This window comes from Rhea pennata, chromosome 5 (assembly GCF_028389875.1).
Source record: "Rhea pennata isolate bPtePen1 chromosome 5, bPtePen1.pri, whole genome shotgun sequence".
NCBI classification, from domain to species: Eukaryota; Metazoa; Chordata; class Aves; order Rheiformes; family Rheidae; genus Rhea; species Rhea pennata.
Genome location: NC_084667.1, coordinates 67361411 through 67373731, shown reverse-complemented (window position 1 = coordinate 67373731; position 12321 = coordinate 67361411). Strand labels below are relative to the sequence as shown.

The following is a 12321-nucleotide window of genomic DNA, read 5'->3' as shown; positions in this document are numbered from 1 at the left end:
TACTATGTCTAATTGGTGCATTGTTCACAATTCAGACAGATTATCTGACCCCTTGAGTTCTTTGCATTGTACTCAATAAATAAAGTTTCTTTGAACTCTGGTATCAACAGACACATCTATGAAAACATACCTGGATCTTGAAAGACCGAGGAAGCACTAAGCTCTGCTTTACATTGCTAGCACTAAGGAATCCTGCTTAAAAATGCCAAGCATTGTATTTTGAAACCCAGAACACTCTTGATTATCAATTAAAGATTTCACAACATAACATATTTCTGTTATCTAATAACTTTTGATCACTACCTGCATTTTTTCATCAGGATAGCTGGTGTTTTTTTTTTTTTTTTTTTTTTTTTTTTTTTTTAAGTGTGACCTCCTTCAACCCTTGCTATAACCATCCTTTCTGAAGCAAGGTATACCAAGGTTATCTGTGAATACTTGAACAAGTTTTCAATATTGTTAAAGAAAAGTCACATCGAGGCATGCCCTCTGACTCAAGGTGTTAAAGGCTGTTTCCTGGTAACCTCTCCACTGCTGCTAATGGAGATCTGACAAATCGAATCTATTTGATACAGCGGTCACCAGAGACACAAACTACCTCAGGTTGTTCAAGGCGTATCAAGCCCTTGTGCCTCTTACTTGGGCAAAAGGGACTCTCTGATGCAGATCCTGCACAAGGTGGCCACACAAATGGGTGTCTGCACCACAGAAGATCCTGCAGCTTGGAAGAACTACACAGACCCTAATCCTGTATGGAAGCAGAATGCGTGAGCATGCAAATATTATTCCAGCCTGTAACAACTACAATAGCCTTAAAATCTGAGCCTGTAGTCCCCTGAACAACTCCTTGCACAAGGCAATGCTGTCAAAAGTAGCAGACTAACAGCCTATCAGGCTCTCACACAAAATGCTTTAGGATAATACACAGACATCACTCTTTTATAAGCACTGCACAGTAACATGCTGCACAAGATGCATATTCTTATCATAGAAATAATCCAGAATTCTAAGCATTAGTCCTTTCGGCTCTACCTCTGACAGATTCATGTAGAAGTCTGCTTCTCTTTCAATTCTTATGAACTTTCTGACTAGTGTTTGGACACTATTTTTATCATCTTTGAGAGTGCATAAGAACAATCAGAAAGATAGTGTCAGCTGTCATAGCGTTCACTTAGAAAGGCTACAGGAAAGACTGTGTACTATTGCTTAATGGCTTGTGCATGTAAATTGAGCACTTTTTTGTTGCTGTATGTCAAACTATTTTACTGCAACCAGAGCTTTTAACAAGCAACAATGAACTAAAATACCTTTAAAGAAATTAATCAGGCGTTTCCTTGTGAACTCTTTAGCTGACCACAAAAATGTGGAGGGCAACTGACACATGGTAAGAGATCTTGGGTGTTTCAGGCTGTTGCTGGATGTCATAGTCATGAAAGTGACTTTGGATCTCAGTGTTTGACAAGCATGAAGAAACAACTCATGATTTGAGTGGAACTGTGGCTGTGCTGGAGGTTGGGAAAAAGTGCTTGCTGGGGCCAAGGTGCCATCTGGTACCCGGCTGCGGTAGCTTACTTTCTCTACAGGATCTACTTTTGTATGGCTGGGGTATTGCTTCATATGCAATGGAAGATCTGTGCCTGATTGGTACCCTAAGTCTCCTGACAACGAGGGTGCTTATTTCCTTGTGTAAATAGGTGAGAGCAATCCCATGCTCTGGATGTGCTACTTAAAACACAAAATTGAAAGACAGAGCACTAACATTCTCCTCTGTTTTCTGCTGCCTGTTTTCTGTTCTCTTTCCTCAATTAAAGGAAAACCCAAATATGACCCGGCTTATTCAGAGACTTCAGTAATGCTATCTTATGATCCTGAACTCCAGAGACTGAAAAAAAGAGGATTTAAGAAGGGTTTACCTTTTAAAAAATTATTTTAATTCCTGTTTACTAGCTTCTGCATTTTGCAAAACAGCAAGCATCATTACTCTTCTGCAAGTCAGTCACTATTTTGTTTCACATCTCTCAAGTCAGTTGTCTGAATGATTTTTGGTAACTTCCTTTAGGATGAGCAGTCTCAATATTAGCTTCTCTCTCTACAAAAGGCATAAAAATACTTTACTGCTTTTCTACTTCTATTTTTGCCAGATCATCTTCCAACAAAGCTACCAGAGCTAAATACAATGGTAACAGAGAAGCAATACTAAAAGCTTGTAACATATTAATACTGCTGAATAAATACTTCCTCTGTCCCTAAAAATAGTGTGCTTTTTAAAAATCACTGCTGCACATATAGCATGTCTTCAAAACACACCATCAAGTTTGAATTTTAAACTTGAAACTGAAGTAATCACAATAAAAGGGACAGTATTTACCACTATTCCTTACAGAGTGGCATTTAAGATGTTCTTAAATACCAAGGAGAAAATACTCACAAAGAGAAAATGACTGCAGACAGGTAAGTGTTGACTACAGCAGCTGAATTCTAATTCTACTCAGAAATCCTGCACACTTTGATGAAATTTGACTTTTATGCATTCTCACTACTGAAATTCCCTAGTGAAAAAAATAAGGCAGAGTCTAATATTACTATTCATGTAGCATCCTGTTGTATTATTTAAGTTACAAGTATGAAGTAAACTAAGGGAAATGCCAAAATTCATTCTTCAAAGATGTGAGACAATTTTAAGAATGTGCATATAAAAAGGCCAATCTATCAATATTAACTAGAGTTGTGAGCTGGCTCAAAGCCTCCAAGAGACCAAAAAAAAAAAAATCTCAGAGCACTGCGGATTTAAGTTAGGCTGTCAAAAAAATCAATTGTCTTCCCTGTGCCATGTTCAGAACATAAATAGCAACCAGCCTTTTTTCTGTCACTAGAAAAAACAACTACCAAGTCTATATCCAAAACATTTACTCTTAAATTTAAAATTACAAAAACAGTCAAAACTTCCATCAATAATACAGGTATCATTTCACTAAAAAAATGCCCAAACAGTATATTGTTTCAATACCAAAGATTTATATGCAAGTAACTATGTCACATGTTTATGTGCTTTTAACTAATATCTTTGCAGTGACCGAGGTACCTGTAGTTTGTAAAATCAGGCACGTGCTTGACTATTTCCAAAGCCGGGGCTTAAGATTTCATTCCTTAACTTCATACTGATGCATGCTAATTCCTGGCTTTAAGACACAATTAGTCTGACCTTCGCCACAGTACAGGTCACTAAACCAATTATACCTTTCAAATGTCAAACAAGAACATTTTAAAAAGTTTCAGAGACTGATATGTAAAAATGCAACTGACCTTTAGGGAAAGGGAAGTTAAAACTATTTTGAGAGACACACATATTTAGAAAGCTATCAGGGCTCATTTCACAGCAAGATGGGCAGAACTGTGCTGCACTTGTGCTGACATCATTTAGCTCTTTGATCTGTTTTAGTGCATTTTCTTTGGTAAAGATCTTCTAATAAAAACACAAGTTTTATGAAAGCAAATATTAAAATTAAGAGTGTAAAGTTTCTGATCTCAATAGAGAGAAAATTTTATTGAAGGTCAGAATTTTTTTGTTTTCTTTGTTTAGCTTTAATAACTTTTTTTCTAAGCTATCAGTAGAAAGGTTTCCTGATTTAAAATTTATTGAAATCATTTAGTTTTAAACCTTTCCATAAAATACTAGTAATTAACATGTTGGAGATGTGGTTTATGACTCATATTAAACCAGCTGTATTTTCCTTACCTAAATTGATATGCAAAAAGTCATAACACAGATAATGAAAATTGGACTAAACTATAAAAAAGTTACATTAGGTATTAATCACCGAACTAGTCTTAAAAAAAAAAAAAAAAAAAGCTTGTTTTGACTGATCAGCAAAATGATTTTACATTGTATTATATATGATTTATGTTGCAAAGTTTCCTATTCTTCCTTCATACAAGTAAATCCTTTCAAATACAAAGGAAAACCATAACAATTACATCAGTACAACACTACTACTATCACTTTTACACTGAGACCTTAAAAAAAGTGTAACTTCTGATGCCATTAATAAAATGTACGCAAAACCCTCAGGATATTTCACCCATTTAATCGTTCACACAACTCTAAGCTTTACAAACTTTCTGAGCACAATGGGGCAAATAGAAACATTTTTCACACTATCTAAGCTCTAAGTATTTTTCAATATACTGCATTTTCTACAGTAGTGGAATGCAGTCTCTTTCTCATCCAAGTATGATCATTATAGATCTCAGATGTTACATTTTTGCTCACTGCTGGCCTCTCTCTTCATAGCAGAAACATTTGCAAAAGCAAAAGGATTGGTCATTTAGTCACTTTTGGGCTCTTACACCCAAGGGGAGTATCTGCTAACTGGAATACCTTGCTAGTGCACATCAGAATAAAATAAGTGCAAGTAATCTGTGGTCAAACAAATAAAGGCTATTCTGAAATAAATAATGCTACAATACTCAGATTTGCTTAAAAATACAAATGAGATGCCAATATAATATACAGAACTAGTGTAGGATATATTTCAAGGGTCTTATCACAAGAGTAATTTTTTATCATCTAAATCAGAATTCCATAAAGCCTAAATATTAGTTAATGCTATTTCTTAGAATACACAAAATGCGAAAATATTACTTATTTTCACTCTTCCTTAATATGGAGAAAGTGTGGTATGCTTTGACAGATGGTATTTTTTGCTAAATCACTTCCATTTAGGACTCAAAACAAGTGACTGAACAGTAAGAACAGGTTATTCTTTCTGCAGAAAGGAAATGCCCTCCTCCTCCCCCCACCCGCACGATCAGCTGCATTGCAACTGGAGTGTGACTTGAGACAGAATACTGATTTGAATTATACTTACCTTGTTCTGAATGGAGGAAAAAACAGAATTCATAGAAACAAGGAATTAAAATATTGCTACGTTACACTTTAACTGTATTAAATCTCAGGTTCAATGAAAGTTAGCTATATATTCTATAAAATTAAGCAACTTTAAACATTCAGATTAGAGCAACAGATGCTCCTGAAGATTTTTTTTTCATGTGGATTTACTTTTCAGACGTATGCTAACTGGTATAACATTAATGTTTATCAGATTTTCAGAAGCAGTAATTAAAATCTAATTGCCTATTTAAAAGCTCAAATTCACATGAAAAAAATCTATTCAGCAGAAAACAAGAGTGTGGAGGGTTACCTGTAGTAACTCAAAGTAGTGCAAACAATGATAGACTGGGATGAGCATGAGTCGTGGGAGGATGTATCGTACAGCTTCTTTAAACCCTTCAGCAGTAGACTGAGAAGGAAAAACAAACAGAATTACTTACCATAAATACTCAAAATTGGACTGAAAAAGGCCTTCAACAGCCTGATCTAATTCTGAAGTCAGTGCTATTTGAGCAAGGAGGTTATATTGGAGACATTCAGGGTGCCTCTTCCAATTCATGTTCCTCTAGTATTCTACTAATTACATCTGCTAGCAAAGAAGACAGGAAGACAGTACAGTTTGCAAAAGTGTTTTTGTCTGATGAGACTCTTTGGTAAGATCCAAAGAAATTCCCTGCCATTAAGCAATCAGAACCCCCCAAAACACCCTTTTCCAGACACCGCAAGAACCTTTTCCTGTCAACAGCTCAGAGTAGATCTTGATGCACGTTCACCAGCAAAGCCATAGCTCTGAAAGCATCCCTAGCTCCACAGCAAATGCTGGCACAATCAGCCTCCTTAAACATGGCAATTAGTTGAATAGCCTGCATTCTTGCTAGTAGTGGCAAACTAAATATAAAAGTTCGAAGAGTAAGTTATCCATTAGACATTTTACAAGCACCCTTGAATTCACACAAAGGTGCTCATATCACAGCCCATAGCACCTTTATATTGCAGCAGTTTGCAATCACCAATTAGCACTAGCTCAAAGTGACACCACCTCGGAATAATGCAGTGTTTACAGCTAAGCCACATATATCATTCCAAGGTGAACTGCCGCATCTCAGGATGAAGGAAACACTTAAACATATTTCCAGGAATGCTCATACTCATTTCCAAAACAAATGTTTTACTGTGGGCCATACAAATCAATTTGCTGCAGAATTTAAAGGAAACAATGGAATATTCGAGACCAGTAAGGATTCCTATATAACCAAACTTGTCACCAAGCTCTCTCTAATGTCCTCTCCTTCCAATTATGGATGCCGTGCTTTGATTTACATCCACTATAACACAGAAATACAAAGGTCTCATCAAATACAGAATAAATTAATGAGCAATCTCTCCCTCAGAAACTGAGAATCACAAGTTCCTGAGTTATAAAATGAATGAGAAATCCCTTCTCATTCCCAGCTGTTAACTAACACAGTAATTCAAAAGATAAGGTGAGGAGAAATTTTCCAAAGGATGGTGAAATCCCTGCTATCTTACATACCAATGTAACTACTAAATAGAAGCCAAATTAGCTGATATCCTTTTTGGAAATGAACTCATCCTCAGTTTAAGACTTCTGGCTGCACCTCTCTGCAATTGCCAGAGACAGCTCATATGCATCCACAGCCCAGAGCTTGGATCTCTGCCCTCTAGTGAGGAGAGCCAGAGAGGAGGCCAGATTCATGGTCAGACAATTCAATTACCTATTTAAACTGGAATAGGTCTTTGGGCTTTACATTTACTTCATTTCTAAGTAATCTCTAAGCGTGAGATGTTCCAGTTCACCAAGTGCTCAGAGTTTAAGAGGAAACATCCACCCAGAAGGAATGGTTCAGAGGAACCTCAGCTTGCAGAGTGGGACACAGGCCCCAATAAACTGTGTAAACTAAGCTCTACCACCCCAGTTTAAGCTGGAAGCGTCAGTGACTGAACACTTGCTCTGCTGCTCCTCTAAGTACAGTTCTGAGTACAAAGTTAGTCTTCTGAACAGGAGATCTGCCACACTGGTGGTGGTGGGGGAAAATCACATAGGAACTTGGTGGATAGTGGTATTAAAGGAACGATTCTGAAAAAAGCGCTAGTCCCAGTCTCAACTCCAAACGAGGGACCTGCAACATCTAAGGAAGAAAATTAAAATGCTGTTCCTTGACGCCTGTGTTTGGCACTAAAAGGCACGACAGGGAAGTGGCAGGCATAAGAGGTCACCCTCTATTCTCACAGTAGGAAGCAAGAAATCTGATGTGAGCACATTAAAACCCTGCAAAAGATTGATGGATGAGTCAGAGCTGAGTCCAGTTTTTGCAAGAAGGGGCAGAGTCCAAGTATCTTACACCGATAAAAGGTCAGAATCCACAGGATTTCTTCCTCTAGCAAAGAACAGTAGGAAGTAAGCAACTGCCGACAAAATCCAAACTCTCAAAACATGAGAACTAAAGGAATTCAGTATTTATCTACACTTACCTGAAAGTGGAGAGCAACAGCAGGTTTTGCCATTAAGTTATTAAAATGCTCATGAAATTGTGGAGAAAGAATATCCTGGGACAAGGTTTCATACGGATCAAAGGCTTGCTCCTAAATAAAGACAGAGAATTATGTACATATAAGAAGGATGGAGGATACTTCTGTCCCAGTTGGTACAATTTGCTCCTTTAGTAAGCTCAGACAGAAATGAAACTTTTCAAGAAAATTTAAATTTTGGAAAACAAAAATATTCAGTAAAGCACAAGTCATTACTTCTGAATTTTATAAGCACACATTTTAATCTCACCATACTTATCACTAACACAAATTTTGCCTTACTGAAACAATGGAAACCAAGAGAAGTTCTTCCTTTCAGCCTACTCATATTCTGCAAAGAACAGTAATTTACTCTATAATGTATATGGACCCTATGAATTATACCACCACTATGCAGCCCACCATGCAAGCATGTATTACTCATATGCACAATGCTGATGAAAGAAGAATTTTGGAAAAGTCAAGGTTAGAAAATCTCCTCTCTGGCAAAAAGGAACGACACTTGGGAAAGAAGTACAAGTAAAGTGACAGTTCAGATGAACTCTGGAGACTGTCACAAGGAGGCATTGTTGTACCACCACCTTAGCAGGAAATGTCACACAAGCATGGTCAATCACAGCACTGGACAGCTGCACACTTTTCTGGCCATGTTGTAAGACTGAGACAACGTCTTACTTTGGGACAAAGCAACTTACTCTGATAGAGTCTCAGAGGAATGCCCCCGAAAGGGCTCAAGAGAGTCTTCTGAGGCTATTACTGTTTGACTAGTAGGAAAGCATGCATTTGGCTCCTGTAAAACTACTTCTACTGAGAAGCAAGAGTAGGTTGAGTAGTGTGCCCAGCAGACTACTGGAAAACAAGAGAAATCTTAACAGAGTTGAAATACAGTTCCACTATTTCAGACACAGTATACTCAGTGACAGGATAAAATAAAGCCTGAATAAATTGAGGCCTCCACAGCCTTCAGACAGAAAACTGCGACCAAAATCTGCTGGGTACATATAGCAGTCTGTTCCTGCAACATGATAATATGCACGATAACACCAAGGTTTTCAGGTGCAAAAATCTCAAGCCTGTATGGGGTAGCTAACCTACAGTTCTATGAGATCAACTGCAGGCTGAATGAGAGGAAACCCTGACTGTACACAAACCTCCATGAGAGTAATTTATGACTGCCCATATATCACCTGCTCCAAAGCCTGCCAGGCTGCTCTTCAGTCTCTGAAGATTCACTGGGCTTAATCACTTGTGAATCACTGCATTATCCTGTGTTAATGGCAGTATGCCCAGAATAAGCACAAACCTCTTTCCACCTCAAGGCAAAAGTGCTTGTTGGAATATACGCTGTGGAAGTTTGGAGTACCAAACACCACAAAAGCTCATTAGAACATATAGGTAAAGTCTCAGGTCATCTGTTTGCAGATGGGTGAGAGGATTTCTTGCCTTGCTCATGGTGCAGCTGTGATTAAACTCTGCTGAGTGAAGAGATAAAGAACGTGCATTCCTTCTACATGCAAATTCTAGTCATTATTGCCAACTACCATTATCAAATTCTAATCATTATCAATCCACATCAGATCGTATCTTGTGATGAAAAAAAAGGTGGAGGTGAAATAAAAGGTTTAGCAGGTCAGCAGCAGCAGCCAAAGAGAAACCAAGAGATTACTTTCTTACTGAACAGGCCAATTTCCCTGAGCAGAACCTGAATCCAGTTTACAGTCTGCCTTTTCGGCACACTCCACCCCCACCCATGATGTACAAGCGTACAATATAGGATCTTGGCTTTAGAAGATTAAAATTAAAGGTAGGAGGAGGAAACACTGCATATATAGTTTATTTTTGCCACACTAGCCAAGAAATAATGAACATAATCCTGTGAAGCAGCATATCAGACAGCATTTGGGTCCAGTGTTCATCCACAGGTAGCAGGAACAGAGAGATAGCTACGGCTGCTCCATAGGCTGTCCTCAGTGACACAGGGCACAAGCACAGGGCAGAGCTGGAATTGCTGCTCAAAACATAACAGAATCACAGAATAACTGGAGTTAGAGGGGACCTCTGGGATAGTCTGGTCCAACTTCCTGCTTGAGCAAGGTCACCTACAGCACATTGCCCAGGACTGTGTTCAGTTGCATTTTGAGTATCTCCAAGGATGGAGACTCCACTGCCTCTCTGGGCAATCTGTGCCAGTGTTCAACCATCCTCACAGGAAAGTAGTGTTTTCTTGTGTTCAAGTGGATTTCCAGCGTTTCAGTTTGTGCCCGTTGCCTCTTGTCCTGTCACCGAGCATCACTGACAAGTCTGGCCCCATCAGATATTTATACGCATGAGCCTACTCCTCTCCAGGCTAACTACTCCCAACTTCCTCAGCCTCTCCTCATGTGACAGATGCTCCAGTCCCTTAATCACCATTGAGGTCTTTTGCTGGGCTCACCCCAATAAATCCATGTCTTTCCTGTCCTGGGGAGCCCAGCACTGCATACAAGTGTTATGCTTGCAGTTTTGTTGAATATAGCTTTTGCAAAAGCTACTCAAATATCAAACCTGATTTTTCATATTTATGCTATGGAAACGTGTTTATTTGATGCCTATATGAATTATATTAACACAGCACACAGTTCTGGATTGGTGTTTGTACATGTCAGTCCCTTTTACTTTAGGGCCATGACTCCCATCCTTTTCACTTTGTGTACATCTAGAATGTTTCCAGGTAAAATGCAAATACCATCATAGCAAATCTACTGTCTACTGACAACAACTTTGCTTTTCTTAGCTGCCTTTTGAAGACCCCTTCAAAGCAGGCACAAAGACACCTAGTCCTCTGTTCTGAAGTTCTCTTGCCATGAGTAAAACATCACAGATGAGATCTAAGACAATCACACTGTGGTAATTAGAACTGTAAAATTCACCATCAAGTAAAAACTCCTAATTTATTATCAGGATATTAACAAATTTCCATTTCCTACTCTTCTGTGTCAGGCATCACGTTTTTTAATTTCCTCCGCCCCAGGGAAAAACTGTTTTATTTTCCTCATACTTCCTTATCTAAAAAACATTAAAATATTTTTGTTAAAACCTTTCAGAGAACCAACGCAGAAAAACAGACAAAGCACAAAACAGCCAGCTTCCAAGGGCTATTTTTATTAAAGCTACTTTTTCTTTAATCATGTTTCCAAACAAGCAAGAAGATCTTTTAACGGAAACACTAAGCAAGCAAGCTGGGCAGTAACACAGCCAGACCAAATAAACACCTCACTTTTAAATCTTTCTGCACAGGATGTCTAACAGTAACTTTTGCAATATACAAAGATATGTATGTTTTCCAGAACTGTGCTGTACTATTTCAAATTCTAAGACTCAGTTTCCAATTTTTATTGGAATTCTTTTACTTTAATTCATCATTCAAATGCTTCTCATCACCACTGCATAAGCAATTTATGCTTTTAAGATCTTAAGAAGTAAAACAGAATTCAACTAGACTTTTCTATTGATGTGTCATACGAGTGGTAGCTTATTCAAGTAACACCAGTCAAACTTGATCTTTATGGTATATTTGTAAGCGGGCTGAAGGATGTATGGGCTAAAGGACACCCAAACAAAATGTAGTTGTTTTGCAGACAGAATTGGTATGCTCATGCACTTCTGATTTTAAAAACCGAATATACATAAAAGTGAAATTAAAAAGTTACTGGTTGCCATTATCTGTATAAATATAGTAATTCTGAGATAAAAACATTACCTTCATATTCACTGTGTGGCTCATCTGAGATTATTCTCACACACATGCGTTCTCCTCCCTTCCCCCCCCCCCCCCCAAAAAAAAAATCAGGCCAGAAAATCTCATTTGATGTCCACAGGGTTTAACTGATTATGTTTTAGCTTAAAACATTGGGCTCAATATACCTTTCAAGAACTGGACTTGATTCAAACGTGTCCAAAGACAGCAAAAACTCCAAACCTACCCTGATAATTTGTTCCAAGAGTTAGCCACCCTGACATTTGAAAAGGCATGCCTAATTTCTAAGCTGACCTGTCCTGTTACCTTTCAGATGCTGTTTTTCATTCTGCCTCTCTCTGCTGAATTACAGAGTCATTCCATACTCTATTTTCAGGTCACAAAGGTACTTATATTCCTATCTTATTTTGATTGAATAAACTGATACAGTGAGCTACCTCACTGTAAAGCACTTTCAAAACATGACTTTTGTGACTCTTCTATAGTCCTTTCAGTATTTCAATGTCCTTTTTTTAAAAAAAACTGACAGAGGAACTGTTAATATTCCAGTAGGAGTCTTAACAATACAGTCTGAGGTCTCTCCCCTTATTCCTACTCCACCTATCTTCCTGGGTAGGAATTCCTATTATAGGTCAATGAATATAAATTTGGACTGTATGGTGTGCTCCTGCTCACTTGCATGTCTGTTTTGATACTTCATTCCTTTCAATGGTCATTACTTTGAGCAGATTTTTTCCCAGTCATTACTTTGAGGAGATTTTTCCCAATCTAGATATGCAATAATGCATTTGTCCGAATTAAGAACACATTTTGTTTGAACTAGCCCAGTTTACAGAGCACGGCAAGTCACTAAGACATCTTGCAGATCTAGGTCCAGCTGCAAGGATTTTTGCATAGTGCTGGGCTCTGACATTAACTCCAGAAAAAAACAAAGTACCACCCTCTTTCAGTAAGCAATCCTAGCTAATCACTTTTCAACACCCTACAGCGCTATAGCTGTACATCTCTGCATTGGATTTTATTACTTTTCTCCTAAAAAAAAGATTTTAGTTTTGTATTTATGCACTAGATATGGTTTCTATGACATAGAAAATACTTTGAGTACACTTTAGCCTACCTAATAAAGAACAGGTAGGGGAGATCT

The 12321-nt window shown here is 38.0% G+C and overlaps 1 protein-coding gene across 1 annotated transcript in view; it reads right to left on the bottom strand.

The window, feature by feature from the left end:
* SOS2 (SOS Ras/Rho guanine nucleotide exchange factor 2) overlaps positions 1 to 12321 on the bottom strand; it is a 56171-nt gene that overhangs the window by 24801 nt on the left and 19049 nt on the right. Inside the window, exons 7-8 of the mRNA XM_062577788.1 lie at positions 7385 to 7495; positions 5202 to 5300 (exon numbers count right to left, since the gene is read on the bottom strand). Of these exons, the coding sequence (XP_062433772.1) occupies positions 5202 to 5300; positions 7385 to 7495 (210 nt within the window). The remainder of the gene's footprint in view (positions 1 to 5201; positions 5301 to 7384; positions 7496 to 12321) is intronic.